Source organism: Colobus angolensis, unplaced genomic scaffold (assembly GCF_000951035.1).
Source record: "Colobus angolensis palliatus isolate OR3802 unplaced genomic scaffold, Cang.pa_1.0 Scaffold73, whole genome shotgun sequence".
In the NCBI taxonomy this organism is placed as follows: Eukaryota; Metazoa; Chordata; class Mammalia; order Primates; family Cercopithecidae; genus Colobus; species Colobus angolensis.
The window spans coordinates 3,309,768-3,328,843 of record NW_012121043.1 but is presented as its reverse complement, the minus strand read 5'-3'; the positions used below and the strand labels follow the sequence as shown (position 1 = coordinate 3,328,843).

At 36.7% G+C, this 19,076-nt stretch overlaps 1 protein-coding gene across 3 annotated transcripts in view; it reads right to left on the bottom strand.

Annotated features, from left to right (window-relative positions):
- CADM2 (cell adhesion molecule 2) overlaps nucleotides 1-19,076 on the bottom strand; it is a 1,120,439-nt gene that overhangs the window by 247,809 nt on the left and 853,554 nt on the right. For 2 of the 3 annotated variants that reach the window (XM_011927577.1, XM_011927576.1), the window contains exon 2: nucleotides 16,200-16,349. In XM_011927577.1, the coding sequence (XP_011782967.1) occupies nucleotides 16,200-16,349 (150 nt within the window). Of the gene's footprint in view, nucleotides 1-16,199; nucleotides 16,350-19,076 lie in introns of those variants that run through there. The other variant, XM_011927578.1, reaches the window with a different exon arrangement.

Below are 19,076 nucleotides of genomic sequence, written 5' to 3'. Positions count from 1 at the left end.
TCCTTGCCTTAAAACTTTTCAGGCCGGGCGCGGTGGCTCAAGCCTGTAATCCCAGCACTTTGGGAGGCCGAGACGGGCGAATCACGAGGTCAGAAGATCAAGACCATCCTGGCTAACACGGTGAAACCCCGTCTCTACTAAAAATTACAAAAATCTAGCCGGGCGAGGTGGCGGCGCCTGTGGTCCCAGCTACTCCGGAGGCTGAGGCAGGAGAATGGCGGGAACCCGGGAGGCGGAGCTTGCAGTGAGCTGAGATCCGGCCACTGCACTCCAGCCTGGGTGACAGAGCAAGACTCCGTCTCAAAAAAAAAACAAAAAAAAACTTTTCATATCCATTCTGTGATGGTTAATATTAAATGTCAACCTGATTGGACTGAAGGATGCAAAGCATTGTTGTTTTCTGGGTGTGGCTGTGAGGGTGTTGCCAGAGGAGATTAACCTTTGAGTCAGTGGACTGGGAGAGGAAGACTCACCCTCAATGGGGGTGGGCATCATCCAATCAGCTACCAGCACCACTAGAACAAGGCAGGCAGGAAAAAGTGGAATCAGCTGGCTTGCTGAGTCTTCTGGTTTTCATCTTTTTCCCATGCTGAATGCTTCCTGCCCTTGAACATCAGACTCTAGGTTCTTTGGCCTTTGGACCCTTGGATGGACTTAACGCCAGTGGTTTTCCAGGGGTTCTGGGGCCTTTGGTCACAGACTGAAGGTAGCACTCTCCGCTTCCCTACTTTTGAGACTTTGGGACTCAGACAGACACACTACTGGCTTCCTTGCTCCTCACCTTATAGATGACCATCGTGGGACTTCATCTTGTGATCGTGTGAGTCAGTTTATACCTCTATCCTATTAGTTCTTTCCCTCTGGAGAACCTTGATTAATATGCATTCTTTCTCTGTTTCCTTAGCTCATGCTCTGGTCCAGGCCATCATCATGTTACACCTTAGCTGCTAAAATCATTTTTGTCTTTCTTTCATCTCTCTTTCCTCAAAGCCTTTCTTTCTATAGCTGTTCAGATACCGATTTCTTTTTTCAGTGCTCTAACTTTAAAAGAATTTATATTGTGACTGATGTGCTAAGGTAAAAGACAATAGCTAGGGCTATTCAATGGCAGAAGCAAAATTATTTACAGATAATACAGAGTCGTTTAATGAATTTGTAAAGAAGTTACAAAAGACTATTTGAACGAGTGAGAGAATATTTAGTGAAGAGGTAATAAACAAAATAGAAATGTACATTTTGATTTGCTAGATACCCTGTCAACAAACAGAAGGTAACAAAGTAAAAGTAGCTGCCAGTGTCAGGCACCAGTGCTGGCTTCCCCCTCTCATTTTATGCTGCTCTTTGTCACACAGACTCAGAGGCAGCTCTGCAGGTGGGAGAGCCTCTTTTCATAAAATTCTCACCGAAAGAGCCCACACTCAAATTGAAAAGTAACAGAGTCAGGAAAGGAAGTGGTGAACTCTTCTTTTTCCCTTCAATTATTTTCCCCTCACTTAGGTCTTTCACCCAAATCCTTTAGAGTAGCCACTGAATCTCCAAATTAGAAATCTTCATTGCATTGTTACCCTCAACGTAGTAATAGCACTAAGAACACAGGGTCTTTGCTTTATGTCTCATTGACTAAAAGGCCCAGTTCTGGTATTTGTCCATAACACCGCCATTTTTGTTCTAAAAGGAGTATATAAGATCTCAACTTCCTGTTAGAGAGAAACTGCTTAATACCTTAAATGGTAGCCTTACGATTTGTTTTGCTCTGAATTTTGTTGAATGTAACATTTATTTTCATTTATTTTCCAATGTTTCAAAAATCTCAAAACACATTCTAAAAAGAGTTTCAGCCTACACACCGAGACATGAGATAAGGTGGCCTTTCAAAACTCAATGTCCTCAAGAAGTTTTATGAGCTGGAACTGAGACTGGTTTATGCAATCAGTCAAGGTCAGTTCAAGATCACACACAAATCCTTGATGGAACTGTGATTCAAGTGCGGCTATCCTGACTACCAAGCTTATAAATTTCGAACAACTGACTAATGTTTGCAAAAGTTCATGAGGTTAGATTTTAAGTTGCAAATAAGCGACAAATAACTAATCATCATCACCACAGGAGAACATTGTTACCAATACCCAGACAATATTTTTATCAAAATTCACCCTTTGGAAAAAGGCCACTCAATCTCACTGAGTGCAGTTTTCACCATTAAAAGAAGGGTGGGCTATATGTATTTGATGGGACTTTGGCAGTCCAAATGCAATATATTAGGTATAGATTTGTACTGCTGCTATTCTTTCTAAACTACTACCCTCCTTTCTAAAATGTGAAAGTGAGTGTTATGGAACACTCAAAGCAATCATTCAGCATTTCACCTCCCTACTTTCCATTTGTATTTCAGTCCACTTGCTAGTCTCAACATAAAGAGATGTAAAACCAGGAGACTTAATTCTTACAAATACCCACGCTTTGGTACTAAAATAACGCTACCTCCTACATTTCACCAGAGCTGCAAAATTCTTGCTTACCTCTGTTTCCAAGGGTGGCTCACAAGATCCTGCAGGGACTAAAGAAATAATAAATCAGGAAATGTAGGGTACCTAACCTAATTTGTAATTTTTCGTGCTCACACAATTTAAAATGACACATTACAAATATTTATTTAGAAGAAGGTATTTCTAAATTGTATTATTTTGTATGAATAGTCAATAAATATTTCCTGAAGAAAGCGTGAAAAAACATTTAGTATTTATAAATACAGAAAAATAACTGAAGAAAATCAAGTGAATACATTGAAAAGTAGCTAATATTATTCAACATATAACCACAATAAATTCATAATTTAATATTTTCTAATTACTATTGTGTTAGAGTGGCTGGGTGTGTTTTGTCCTTTTTTGTTTATATTTTTGTGTACTTCAGTCAGTATTTCCAAATTTCCTTGTAAAAAAGACTTTTGGTATTAAAAGCTGTAGTATTTTGTATGGATGTCCATGCAACGATATTTGAAAAATATAAGTTCTCATTCATTTTGTACTTGATGTTAAAATTATTTTCATAAAGTATTTATTCTATTAAAAGAAAATACCCTGAATAGAGTCGATACATTGAGACCATTTATTAGGATCATCACTGATTTCAGACAATTTACACTGAAGTCTGCACATTGTAGATTATAAATTATAGTTATTTCCTGGCTCAGGGTACATACACTCCTGACTGTAACTCAAAGCACAGTAAAGGCACCTATTATAAGCTGAACCAATCTTTCTCTCTCCTGGAATGTTGAAACTGGAACAGAAAAATACAAAATACAGTGGTCTCTAAGTCTAAGTTTTTATATATAATAAACTTTAGGTTGGTGCTCTAGAGCTAAGTTTACTCCTGCCTCAAACTAAAAAAAGAAGAAAAAAAAGCTCCATTTCCAAAATATGGATTCACCATAAGGGAGGGCATCACTCTCTAAAAGTCTGATGCAAACTATTAAGAAAAACACAGAACAGGAAAAATGCTAAAAATTAAACAGTAAACTTTAAATTATACATCTTATCAAAAATACATTTTGTTGGTATGGATCAACATTATGTGCTTAAAAATAGAATTGAATTTGGCTGTTATACACAAGTAGTTTTTTCATATTGTTAAGATTTTCTTATACATACTAAGGAATTATAGTAATAACGCTATTTTGAAATTTACTTGAAGAATGTTAGAATATCTTTTATCCTGAACTTTGCTGAAGTTTCTTATCAGCTTAAGGAGATTTTGGGCTGAGATGATGAGGTTTTCTAAATATACAATCATATCATCTGCAAAGAGAGACAATTTGGCTTCCTCTTTTCCTATTTGAATATGCTTTATTTCTTTCTCTTGCTTCTTTGCCCTAGTCAGAACTTCCAACACTATGTTGCATAGGAGTGGTGAGAGAGGCCATCCTTGTCTTGTGCTGGTTTTCAAAGGGAATGCTTCCAGTTTTGGCACATTCAGTATGATATTGGCTGTGAGTTTGTCATAAATAGCTCTTATTATTTTGAGACATGGTCCATTGATACCTGGTTGATTGACAGTTGTTAACATGAAGGGCTGTTGAATTTTGTTGAAGACCTTTTCTGCATCTATTGAGATAATCATGTGGTTTTTGTCATGGTTTCTGTTTATGTGATGGATTACGTTTATTGATTTGTGTATGTTGAACCAGCCTTGCATCCCAGGTATGAAATTGACTTGATTGTGGTGGATAAGCTTTTTGATGTGCTGCTGGATTCCATTTGCCAGTATTTTACTGAGGATTTTCACATCGATGTTTTTCAGGGATATTGGCCTGAAATTTTCCTTTTTTGCCGTGTCTCTACCAGGTTTTGGTATCAGAATGATGCTGGCCACATTAAATGAGTTAGAGAGGAGTCCCTCTTTTTCTATTGTTTAGAATAGTTTCAGAAGGAATGGTAACAGTTCCTCTTTGTACCTCTGGTAGAATTCGGCTGTGAATCCATCTGGTCCTGGACTTTTTGTGGTTTGTATGCTATCCATTAGTGCCTCAATTTCAGAACTTGTTATTTATTCAGGGATTCACCTTCTTCCTAATTTAGACTTGGGAGGGTGTGTGTGTCCAGGAATTTATCCATTTCTCCTAGTTGTTCTGGTTTATTTGCACAGAAGTGTTTATAGTATTCCCTGATGGTAGTTCGTATTTCTATGGTATTCCTATAGAATACTCTATATACCTGCATAGGCATAGAATATTCTATATTCTGTAGAATGCTACAGAATAGAAGTTTGTATAGAAGTATTCTATACAAGGGGTAGAAGTTTGAATAGAATTCTATAGAATAGAATATAGAACACTATAGAATTCTATAGAACTACCACTTCTATAGTATTCCCTGATGGTGACGGTATTTCTGTGGAATCAGTGGTGATATTTGCTATATCATTTTCTATTGCGTCTATTTAATTCTTCTCTCTTTTCTTCTTTATCAATCTGGCTAGCAGTCTATCTATTTTGCTGATCTTTTCAAAAACCAGATCCTGGATTCATTGATTTTTGAAGGTTTTTTCATGTCTCTATCTCCTTCAGTTCTGCTCTGATCTTAGTTCTTTTTTGTCTTCTGCTAGCTTTTGAATTTGTTTGCTGTTCCTTCTCTAGTTCTTTGAATTTTTACGTTAGGGTGTCAATTTTAGATCTTTCCTGCTTTCTCTTGTGGGCATTTATTGCAAAATCAATGTGCAAAAATCACAAGCATTCCTATACACCAATAACAGACAAACAGAGAACCAAATCATGAGTGAACTCCCATTCCCAATTGCTACTAAGAGCATAAAATACCTATAAGGTATGTGAAGGACCTTGTCAAGGAGAACTACAAACCACTGCTCAACGAAATAAGAGAGGTCACAAACAAATGAAGAAAACATTTCATGCTCATGTATAGGCATAATCAATATGGTGAAAACGGCGATACTGCCCGAAGTAATTTTATAGATTCAATGCTATTGCCATCAACCTACCACTGACTTTCTTCACATAATTGGAAAAAACTACTTTAAAGTTCATATGGAAACAAAAGAGAGCCCTCATAGCCAAGATAATCCTAAGCAAAAAGAACAAAGCTGGAGGCATCACACTACCTGACTTCAAACTATACTATAAATCTACACTAACCAAAACAGCATGGTACTGGTACCAAAACAGATACATACACCAATGGAACAGAACAGAGGCCCCAGAAATAACACCACATATCCAAAACCATCTGATCTTTGACAAACCTGACACAAACAAGCAATGGGGAAAAGATTCCATATTTAATAAATGATGTTGGGAAAACAGGCCCATATGTAGAAAACTGAAACTGGACCCCTTCCTTACACCTTATACAAAAAAACAACTCAAGATGGATTAAAGACTTAAATGTAAGACCTAAAACCATAAAAACCCTAGAAGAAAACCTGGGCAATACTGTTCAGGACATAGGCATGGGCAAAGACTTCTGTGTAAAACACAAAAGCAATGGCAAGAAAAGCCAAAATTGACAAAAGGGATCTAATGAAACTAAAGAACTTCTGCACAGCAAAAGAAACTCTAATCAGTGTGGACAGATAACTTACAGAACGAGAAAAAAAATTTGCAATCTATCCATCTGACAAAGGGCTAATATCCAGAATCTACAAAAACTTAAACAAATTTATAAGAAAAAAAACAAACAACCCCATCACAAAGTGGGCAAATGATATGAACAGACACCTCTCAGAAAGACACTTATGCAGCCAACAAACATGAAAAAGGCTCATTATCACTGGTCAATAGAGAAATGCAAATCAAAACCACAATGAGATACCATCACACACCAGTTAGAATGGCGATCATTTAAAATTCAGGAAACAACAGATGCTGGAGAGGATGTGGAGAAATAGGAACGCTTTTACACTGTTGGTGGGACTGTAAATTAGTTCAACCACTGTGGAAGACAGACTGGTGATTCCTCAAAGATCTAGAACTAGAAATACCACTGGACACAGTAATCCCATTACTGGGCATATACTCAAAGGATTACAAATTTATTCTACTATAAAGACACATGCACAAATATGTTTATTGCAGCACTACTCACAATAGCACAGACTTGGAACCAACCCAAATGTCCATCGGTGATAGACTAGATAAAGAAAATGTGGCATATATACACCATGGAATACTATGAAGCCATAAAAAAAGATGAGTTCATGTCCTTTGCAGGTACATGTATGAAACTGGAAACCATCATTCTCACCAAACTATCACAAGAACAGAAAACCAAACACTACATATTCTGACTCATAAGTGGGAGTTGAACAAGGAGAATACATGGACACAGGGAGGAGAACATCACACACTGGGGCCTGTCGTGAGGGGGGAGAGGATAGCATTAGGAGAAATACCTAATGTAGGTGATGGTTGATGGGTGCAGCAAACCACTATGGCACATGTATACCTAAGTAACAAAACTGCACACTCTGCACATGTACCCCAGAACCTAAAGTATAATAATAAATAAAAATAAAAAAGAATGTTAGAATATCTTAAATTCCCATGGTGTCTATGCTGATCCTGATTAAAGATGATTTAACATGGAGACACTTGTCACCAGAAATCACTATGTCACCAAGATATCAGGCCCCAGTGCAGTATATTGTTACTCTTTATATTTGACAAATGGTACATAGTTCAGTTACAATTACTTCAAAGGAATTCACTTTATCAAAAAAATCTGTTTTCAGTCATGAATATTTTCAAGTAGAATTATTTTTTTCTAGGCTCATGAAGGATAATTTTATCAACTACTTACTCATTTTGCATCTCCTGGAATAGTTTATTATGCGACAAGTAGAATTACAGTTACTTACATGCAGATTGCTTGATGTGGTAATTTCCCTTGTCCTATATCCCTTCCACCACACCCACATATAGATGGTATGTGACAACTTGCCACTTGAGGCCAAAATCCACATTTTATTTATTTTAGTATTCTCAAAGCCCAGCATATTTCCCAGGACATAACAATATTTTATAGATATCCATGCAATTGAACTGAAATTGTGACTTGGAAATCTTTCAAATATGCTTAGATGTGCACAGATTGACACTTGTTTAGTGAAGCCTGCCTTCCTTGAAAGCTCCTAATTCTCAAAATGGAGAATCTGAAATATCACCGAAAAATAAATAAATAAAAAATAAAAAAAAATCAAGGCATTTTCCAGGAAAATGATCACTCTTTGCATGATTTATTCCTTTGTTTTCGGAGGGGAAAATATGTACACAATGGTAGTGACTACCCAGTCTGAGTCTAGACAGTTCGTCATCTCATTTCTACTGTCACGACCATCTAAAATGATACTCCCAGATGATTTTAAGTCATTGCAATCATTGTTGACCATGTGCTAATTCTGTAGGTCTTACCAACTTATAAATGTACTTACAAAATATGTACCTAGAAACATACATGATTAAAAAATAACGGAAGCCAAATTTTCATCAGAACATGCTTTCTTTCCAGCTGCTCTATTCAACATGAAATAGGCTCCTCAAATATCAGTGAGCTGCAGTAACTGCAGACAACCTAGCACGGTACCCATTACACAGCAGATGACCAGCAAATATTTGTTGAATGATAAAATAAATACATAAATTCATCATTAGAAAGTAGAATAAACCTGTTCAGTGTTTGTTAAAATAATCTTTCTCCCCATAGGGTTTTAGTAAAATATATGTTTACAAACAACAATGGGCAACAACTCTCAAAAGGACTTAATTCAAGAATTCAGTCATTTTTACATGGTCATCAGCACTTAGTTGTAGAAAATGTCACTTTTATTTCAAAAAACATTGCAGAAAGATTATCAAAAGTAGGCATATAATTTCTCTAAAATATAATATCAAACATGGAAATTATCCTGATTTTGATGTCCAAAAATTAAAATTTTTGGAAACAATTCGGGCATGTATATGTTGCTCTGAATGTCAACATTTCAGTCTTGATGTTTATAGCTTAACATGTTGTTATGTCATGTAACCACTAAAACGTATAGAATATATTATCATTATTTAAAATTGCTGGACTCAAAATGCACAGGCCTAAAGAAGTAAATGTAATAATTATACAATCCACAACTAAAGATTTTCTTTATGTTTAGAAAATTTCCAACAATGGCTTCATCTTTAGCAAAAGTAGGGTTTAAATATGAGACAAAATGTTTTGAACAGATCAATCAGAAAGTGTGACTTTGAAATACAGAACCAGAAACTATGATTCACACAGAAAAAAAAAGAAGAAAGGAAAGAAAGAAAGGAGGGAGGGAGGGAGGGAGGGAGGAAGGAAGGAAGGAAGGAAGGAAGGAAGGAAGGAAAGAAGTCTTTTTCAGCATAACGAAGCACGAAGTGAATTGAACTTGTTGTAAGAAAACTCAAGTTTCTCTTTTTTTTAAGACAGGATCTTGCTGTGTTGCCCAGGCTGTATTGGTTCACTACAACCTCTGCCTCCTGAGTTCAAGCAATTCTCCTGCTTCAGACTCCTGAGTAGCTGGGATTGCAGGTGCACACCACCATGCCTGGCTAATTTTTGTATTTTTAGTGGAGATGGGGTTTCACCATCTTGACCAGGCTCATCTCAAACTCCTGACCCAAACTCAAACCACCTGCCTCAGCCTCCCAAAGTGCTGGGATTACAGGTGTGAGTCACCTCACCTGGCCAGAAAACTCAAGTCTCTTCATTGCTTTGTCATTTACTACTCAAGTTGTTTACACATGTAAACCTCAGTGTCTTTATATATAAAATAGGAATGCCTACTGTATAGTAGTGTTGAGAACCCAAAGAAAAAAGGTATACATGCTGAATGTTATCTAACAACTTTCCTGTATAACTATAAGCTATCATTAATTTCACATTTTTATTGTACAGATACATAATAGCTGCATTTTTAAAAGAAAACAAAAAGAAGAGTAATGGTAGCCAAATGTAATACCTGCTTTACTCAGTGAATCTTTAATAAAGCCTGTCAAGTTGATTGATAGCAGCTGGGGAGATATACAGTCAGGTGGCATGGATTGGCATAGAGCCAGGAGAACCTGTACCTCCAATTCTGGTTCATCTTATTTTTCTTCTCTTTATCGGTCTTAGTTTTAGGACACTTTACTCATGTTTTTCCTCTTCCATTGTTCCCAGTATTAGTGTAAAATTATCAGCAGAATAACTGGCTAATTAACACCAATGATTTTAAGCTATGTCTTTAATAGATTTTTATTTCGATTTCTTTAGGAAATTTTTAAGGATTATTTTTTAAAAATTTAAGTAGAAATATTGAGAAGAAAATCAAAAAAGGTCATGTATTTTACATTTTTTATATAAAAACACAAGCACACAGAGATGTATCTGTTGAATGTGTGTGTTACGGGCTCCTGGAGATGTTTGTTCAAAGTATTTTTGTCAATAATAGGAAGGAATTGAAGTGTTCTTTCCTGAGCATTAAGTGATCAGATTGTGCTACTTCAATTGTTTCTCTTTTTTTTTTTTTTGACCTGCAAAGAAACAGACACTATGATCTAATTGATTGTTTTTTCCGTTGCCAAATACCACACAGCATTTATGTGGTGTTTCAATGACCTCTACTCCCCACTTGCTCTGTCTCCCTGTACCCACTCTCTTCCAAATGCTTATCAACTCTGTATAACAGAGGTGCTCAGATTTGTGTAAAACGAAAGAGAAGAGGATTATAACATGTGAATGTTGCCTTAGCTACATCTATTCTAGATCTCTCTGACCCGTAAGGATCTATAAATTTTCCTCTTGATTCTTCTTTTCTATTTAGTTTTTGCAGATTTTTAAGTATTATAAGACTTCATACTTAGGCTGTGCAGAAATGAAGTGGAATTGTAATTGAATTTCTACTTTGTAGGCTAATGATTTCTGATTTGGGGGTGCACACAAAGTAGACAGGGAACTCATTAAAATACAATTCTGGTCCAACCACCAGTAATGGGGTGTCAATGAACACCTTTTATTACTCTGCTGGTTAGTGTCAGAGGCAGAATTTAAATTCAGATCTGATTCTCTGTCTCCCGTGTCACAACGTCCCGTTTAAAGCTATACAATTTAAACAGTAAACAAGAATCATTTATTGAATATTTGATGCATGTTTTTGTGATGGCCTAAGGGCTTTCTCAGTTAGAAACCACATATTTTACTAGCCAAGGCTGGAAACGGACAAGGTCTATTATGACATCTGATGAGTGAATCAGTGTCTAGAATTGTGTTTTCCAAAACAATAAGTACTGGGCCTGGGAGGATATTGAGTATTTGAAATATGGCTAGTGTGGCAGAAACCAAATTTTTAAATTTTACTCTATTTTAATTAACTTATATCTAAATATCTACACGTGACAACCAAATTGTTCAGCTCAGCCCAGATATGGAACATTCCCATCATCATGGAATATTCTCTTGGACAATGCTGACTATAACGTATCCTTCTGTCTTATTTTTATTTTTATTTTTTTGGAGATGGAGTTTCACTCTTGATGCCTAGAGTGGAGTGCAATGGTGCAATCTCAGTTCACGGCAACCTCTGCCTCCACGGTTCAAGTGATTCTCTTGCCTCAGCCTCCCAAGTAGGTGGGGTTATTGGCATCCGCCACCACGCCCAGCTAATTTTTGTATTTTTAGTAGAGATAGGGTTTCGCCATGTTGGCCAGGCTGGCCTCAAACTCCTGACCTCAGGTGATCCGCCTGCCACAGCCTCCCAAAGTGCTGGGATTACAGGTTTGAGCTACCATGCCTGGCCCTTCTGTCTTAATCTATGTATATCTTCAACAGTTTGAAATGATATGCTGCTCTTTAATAAAAGTCAGCTGCCAAGATTAATGGCAGAGGCTGCCCAGGTTACTTTTAAAATGATGTGGCATGCAGATGCCATTGCTGTCAGGAATATTTCAGTTAAAATCAAGGCAAAAGCTACACCTGAATTCTAAGTTCTTCACTACCGGACATTAGTTGAATGTCTGTGGAGAAATATCCTTGATTGTTTGGTCTTATTTTTTTCATTTATCAATGGACACAAGCTACTGATCACATTAAACATGGTAAGAAGTTGTAAAAGCTTGAATTTGCTGCCTTCATCTTTATTTTACCTCAATTAGAAATACGACAGTATTAGTTTCACCTTAGCCAATTCTCCCACTAGACACCTATCTGTCCTGGGAAGAGATTCCTGAATATTCACTTTTTGTTGTTGTTGTTGTTGAGGCAGAGTCTCATTCTATCACCCAGGCTGGAGTGCAGTAGCACGATCTCGACTCACTGCAAACTTCGCCTCCTGGGTTCAAGCAATGCTCTTGCCTCAGTCTCCTGAGTAGATAGGATTACATGAATAGTCACATTTAAAGTCTCTGACAGAGACCCCTAGGAAAGGGGGTTCAGCCTAATTCTCCTTCACTTGATTCGACTGACCACTCACAGCATGTTTCAGTTAATAAATCCATGTAAACAAGGCTTTTCCAACTCTAACATGACATGCATGCTGCCATCCTGAGTTTTTCGTTCATAGCCAGGACCCTTGGAAACTTACACTTCCAGATAGCATGAAATGCTACCCAGGATGCCTCTTGGAGCTCATAGTGGCAGTAGCAATTGTTGTGAGGCAGTGATCAGCACTTGTTGTTTTTCTGAGCTGTTTGTCCTTCCTCCCTCCATCCCTCCCTCCCTCCCTCCTTCCCTTCTTTCCTTCCTTCCATGCTCAGTAACATTTATCAATACATAAATCCAAGCTCAAGGGTACAGAACTCTTGAGAGAGTTGACTTGCCTAAACCCAAGTGTCTCAATCACAGCTGCATTTTATAATCATTTGAGACATAATTAAAATATTCTGATACTGCATACCCCGGAAGACTGTGTTTGGAAAGTCCCCCAAGTGATTTTACTGTGTAACTAGGGCTAAGAACCACTGGCAACATAATCTGAGACAGAAAGAAGAGTGGGGCTAAAGATGAAGCTTTAACAGTAGCAGCCACATGGAGGAGATGGTATAATCAATGACACAGACAACCCATTCCTTTCCTTTTCTCTCTTGCTCTCATGTGCTGTCTTCACTAGTACAATACGTATGCGTTACTATGGTCTAACTCATGCTCACCTTCTTCACTTAGTCTCTGGTATAACTTGGAATGCTTGCTTGCTCAAGATAAGCCTTAAAATTGGTGAGCGTTAGACAGGCAAATGCAGATTAAAAGATCATGTGTGGAAAATCGTAATATGGAATCTTTTAAAATGGTTTTAATTTCAAACTCTTGCATTTGATAGGTATTACTGTCTAAGAATCCCTTCAACTAAGATATCACATAGAAATTGAACCACTCTTGGGAACAGATGGTGAGGATGAAAAACGAGAAAAAAAAAAAAAAAAAGAAGGAAATTGAACCACTGACATATGAGGGAATAGATATGTTAGATTGCCAAAGAATTTCTTTCTTCAGCACTCTCTGTTGTTTTACTGCAACTACGTTTAGAACTACAATAGAGTTAGAAAAAGCATAGTATCAAAAACAGAAACCTATCATACTAAAAACGCAAACACATACATAGGCTTTTTTTCCAACCCAGCTAAGCTCCTACAACATCTGGGAAAGGAAAATTAAGTAAAGTTAGTCCAGGCCGGGCACAGTGGTTCACACCTGTAATCCCAGAACTTTGAGAGGCCAAGGCAGGAGGATCGCTTGAGCTCAGGAGTTCCAGACTAGCCTGGATAACATGCTGAAACCCAGTCTATACAAATAATACAAAAATAATTAGCTGGGCGTGGTGGCACGTGCCTGTACTCCCATCTAATCTAGAGGCTGAGGCAGGAGAATTGCTTGAACCAGGGAGGCGGAGGATGCAGTGAGCCAAGATCATGCCACTGCACTCCCTGAGCAACAAAATGAGACCCTGTCTCAAAAAAAAAAAAAAAAGTGCATAATTCAGCAATTCATAGAACTGGTGTATTTATTATTTCAAGGCAGTGTAAAGATGCAGGAATATATTACCATATTTCCCAAATATGGCATGATTTTTTTTCTCCTCATAATGATCCCTCAGAAAAGAGGAGGTTGCCTTATATTCAAGCCTTTACAAATCCTTTATGACAAGTTGCTCTCCGTTTCCTCCAGGAAAGATATATTAGCTTTAAATATCCCAAATTATTTCTAGTTTTCTAGTTTTAGATGTTTCTTAGAGGATAACTTATAGAATCACTAAAAGCGGAAGCAAGGACATTTCATATAGATTTTGTCTTTGTGCCTGAGGATTTGACCTCACAATTGGAGATGTCACTGTAAACAAGACTCTTTAAAATCTCCTTAAAAAGCAGTGCAAGAGTTGCTATAAAGTGGAGATTGTCATTACACACCTGTGGGATGAATGAACAACAACAAAAAATGTTCTAATATTATAAAAGTCTTATATTTGCCACTAGGGACAAATTTCTCGTTGACAGTGTGCTATGCTTTCAAAAACTGCTAATAAGCAAGATTGTTTCATTAAACACAAGGATGGAAAAAAGTCATATTTATAAATTAGTGTTTTTTCATATTACATTAAATATGTATGTATAATCAAGTTGACAAATTAAATAGTATAATAATATATTTAATTGTTTAATGAACGTTTCTAAAAGTTTGTTTCTTTCTAGAACATTTTCTTTTGCTTCAGTTTTAAGCAAATGAGACATTTCCTTAAAATTGGCACCACCTTATAGTTGAGCATACACTTTAAATATTTATTTACTAATATTTGTAATCAATTAATACTAAAAGCAAAAAGAAGTTGTTTAATATCTGTGAGTGACTTTGTGTTAACTTTTTTAACTAATAGAACTTCATTTGTTTGAAAGAAAACTAAAACTGTAAATTAAATCTCTTTCTAAATAATAAAGTTCTACTGGAGTATTAGGTATTAACCCTCCGTGACAGTAAATTTTATATTAACTGTCAATATGTTAATAAGTTTATATTAAATGTCAATACGACTGGGCCACAGTTCCCAGATGTTTGGTTAAACAATCATCTAGATGTTTCTGTGAAAGTATTTTTTTAGATGAGTTTAACATTTAAATTAGTAGGCTTTGAGTAAAGCAGATTATTCTCCGTAACGTAGATAGGCCACACTCAATCAGTGGAAGTCCTTATGAGAAAGTCTGGAGTCCTCTAAGTCCCCTATAGAAGAGGAAATTCTCCCTGACACTGCCTCTGGACCTGAGCTGCAACAGAATCTCTTTTGGTCTCCAGCCTACCAGCCTGCCCTGTATTTTTCAAACTTGCCAGACCCCAAAATTACTTGAGCCAATTTATTAAAATAAATATCGATCAATTGATCTATCTATCTATCTATCTATCTACCTATCTATCTGTCTATTCATTTTGTTTCCCTGGAGGACCCTAACACTTCCTCTATCTCTGGCTCATTTTTCTACATAGCACTTGTCCTCTTTTAATGTACTATAAAATGAATTTCATTTGCATGTTTCTTTATTGTCCGTCTCCTCCACTAGACTGTATTTCCCAAAAAGGCAGATACCATTAACTTTCTGCTCCCTAATTTTAATGCCTTGTACAGAGGGACTCTCAATAAATATTTGTCAAATAAATGAATTAGACACTTCATCTGTCCTTCATCATATATTTAATATTTAAAATAAACTAAAGATCTCATTTTAAATCTAGAGTACATCAAAGAAGAAAAATCATAACAATGAACAAAATACAATGAATATATATTAAAAGAGGACTGAGCACATTTATTAGACTGTATGTAATATTTTAATAGTTTAAATATCACATACAGTCTGATTTGATTTGAAGTTATCTTACTATTACCTACACAGATTCATTAAAAAATATATTAAGACTAATAGCCAATTTTAAGAATAAGAACAGCTAATATATAAATAGCTATTTATATCCTATATAATATAAAGGTATCTTAAGCAACAGTCCCATATTTTCATTACAGTTATGAACTCACCTTTTCATCTAATAATGGATGAAGGCTTAGATATTTGGTGTGCATTTTTAGTTGTTTGCTTGAATTATGTAACATGAATTTCCTTTGTTCTCTGGGAATGTTTAATCAAAATCTATTATCCAGTAAGAAGCTGAAATTAGTTAATGAAGTCCAATTCAACTTTAAAAAATACAGCTTCCTTCTTAATTTCAGTTTATTTTGGAAACATGAAATACTTCAACATTATGTGAATCATTTTTACAGTTCTTACTTTCAGAGCAAATTCATGAACATAAAATTATTAAACTTTCCAAAATCATATTGTATCTTCCAAATATATAAAACTGATTTTCATAAAAATAACATTATATTATCAGGAGAAAGAAAAAAAACACAAACGATATACAAAACAGCTACAAGAGTGAGAAAATATGCTATCTAGAAAGAAAATGGTTGTTAAGAAAAGGCATAAAACTATTTTTGAAACAGAATTAAAACCGTTTATTTTATTAAAAAGTTGACATAGGTTATCTTTGGTGTTTATGACTTGCAAACTACAGTATTTAATATTTAACATGTTTAAATACAAGCAGCAGCAGCTTGGTAATCAAAAGGAATAATTTGAATCATCTCAGAAAAGTAAATTTATTGTAATTAGGATATTTTAGAATACGATTAAAACATTTGAAAGAAAATGTATTCACCTTTCTTGTCATCGAAGTACAGAGTCTGTTGCGCTGGATTTGACCACTGGAGGGAGGTGTTATCATTTTGATCAACCCTACAGGTCAAAACTGCAGTTCCGCCTTCAACAACGGTTACATTCTGTGTGAGTGGAAACTGCCCTTGGCTGCCTAAACGGGGATTTAAAAAATGTTGATTAAATGGAAGTCATAAAATGATTAACTGCCCAAGATCTACACTGGCCTTAACTTCTCATGCAAAATAAAATTTAAAACAATCAAACAACAACAAAACTACATATTACGAAAGACATAAAAATAATTGAAAATCTTCAGAGAACAACAGCATTGACATATAATTAAGACTCCTTTGTACTCCCTACATGTTCTAGGAAACTTTTTTTCTCCTAGGCATACATAAAGATTTGTATTCAAATAGTAATATTATATTATAATTATTAATTTCCCTAGGCTTTGCATTAGTTATTATGGCACTATACTTGATCATTGTTGAAGATAAGGCACTGAAATAATTTTGGATGAGTTGAACTCTCTAGAGCAGTAGAGGAAGCATAAAATACTTCCCTGGTAGCTTTTATAATCCTGAATAAAGTTTTTGAAATATGGATACTAAAACTTTAGATTCAATTTCTGATAAAAGAAATAAAAAAAAGAATCCTACTTAACTAGGTTTTCTTGTAGAGTTAGCTCTTTTTAGAAATACATAATATATTGCATAAAACAGTGGGAGTACTCTTTGAAAAGTGTAGGATATCCATTCAAGTTTCAAATTATTAATCCTAGGTAATACAGGTTAATACCCTTCTTTGTTCCTTTCTGTAGTTTCTTGTTTTTCTCCAAGTAATATATATTTATTTTATAATCAGAAAATACATATTTTTAAATGACCCTTGTTAATTTGGATATCATCAGTATGAAATCAAGGTTTTGCTCTTCCTAAGCATTTTACTAATTTATTAAAGTAATTCATGTAACAAATGTACTTAATAAGTGCACTTCTAATAGTTTAAACAAAATTTATGCACATGGATACATAATACATAAATTTCTCTTCAGCAAGATGATCTGAAGATAAACTGTGCTAAGTCTGATAACCATGATTAACATGGGTAAGAAAGACTTTCTAAAACTAGGTTAAAATATTATTATGTAAGCAAGATAGTTCATTAAGTCAAGGATAATTTACATATGCAAGAACACTGTAATGACTTAATCACATCCATGAAACGTATTTCCTTTTTCTTCTTTAGTTTTGTAATGATTTGATAATTACTACAAGCACCACTTGAGGTTATGCTGGAACTATTGGCACAAGAATCTTATTATCGGGGAATCCCGGGCCAGATGGCCAAATAGGAACAGCTCCGGTCTGCAGCTCCCAGTGAGACCAAGGCAGAAGGCAGGTGATTTCTACATTTCTAACTGAGATACCCAGTTCATCTCACTGGGACTGCTTAGTCAGTGGGTGCAGCCCATGGAGGGCAAGCAAAAAGCAGGAAGTGCAAGGGGTCAGGGAACTCCCTCCACTAGACAAGAGAAGGGGTGACTAACTGTGCCATGAGGGATTGTGCTCTCCGGCCCAGATACTATGCTTTTCCCTTGCTCTCTACAACCCACAGACCAGGAGATTCCCTTGGGTGCCTATACCACAAGGGCCCTAAGTTTCAAGCACAAAACTGGGCAGCTTTGGAGCAGACACTGAGCTAACTACAGGAGTTTTGTTTTGTTTTGTTTTTGTACCCCACTGGTGCCTGGAACTCCAGCGAGACAGAACTGTTCACTCCAATGGAAAGGGGGCTGAAGCCAGGGAGCCAAGTGGTCTTGCTCAGTGGATCCCACCCCGGCGGAGTCCAGAAAGCTAAAATCCACTGGCTTGAAATTCTCGCTGCCAGCAGAGCAGTCTGAAATGGACCTGGGATACTCAAGCTTGCCATTACTGAGGCTTGAGTAGGCAATTTTCCCCTCACAATGTAAACAAAGCCTCCAGGAAGTTCAGACTGGGTGGAGCCCACTGCAGTGCCAAAAATCCTCTGTTGCCAGACTGCCTCACTAGATTCCTCCTCTCTGAGCAGGGCATCCCTAAAAGAAAGGCAGAAGCCCTAGTCAGGGGCTTATAGATAAAACTACCATCTTCCTGGACAGAGTCACTGGGGAAACAGACAACTGTGGGTGCAGCTTCAACAGACTTAAACGTTACTGCCTGCCAGCTCTGAAGAGAGCAGTGGATCTCTGAGTACAGTGCTTGAACTCTGCTAAGGGACAGACTGCATCCTCAAGAGGGTCCCTGACACCCATGCCTCCTGAGGTGGAGACACCTCCCAGCAGTGGTTGACAGACACCTCATACAGGAGAGCTCCAGCTGGCATCTGTCAGGTGACCCTCTGGGATGAAGCTTCCAGGGGAAAGAGCAGCCAGCAATCTTTGCTATTCTGCAGCTTCTGCTGGTAATAACCAGGCAAACAGGGTCTGGAGTGGACCACCAGCAAAATCCAGCAGCACATTAAAAAGCTTATCCACCACGATCAAGTCATCTTCATCCTTAGGATGCAAGGCTGGTTCAACATACTCAAATCAACAAATGTAATCCATCACATAAACAGAACCAATAACAAAGACCACATGATTATCTCAATAGATGCAGAAAAGGCCTTCAATGAAATTCAACACTCCTTCATGCTAAAAACACTCAATAAACTAGATATTGATGGAACATATTTCAAAATATTAAGAGCTACTTATGGCAAACCCACAGCCAATATCATAATGAATGGGCAAAAGCTGGAAGCATTCCCTTTGAAAACTGGCACAAGACAAGGATGCCCTCTCTCACCACTCCTATTCAACATAGTATTGGAAATTCTAGCCAGAACAATCAGG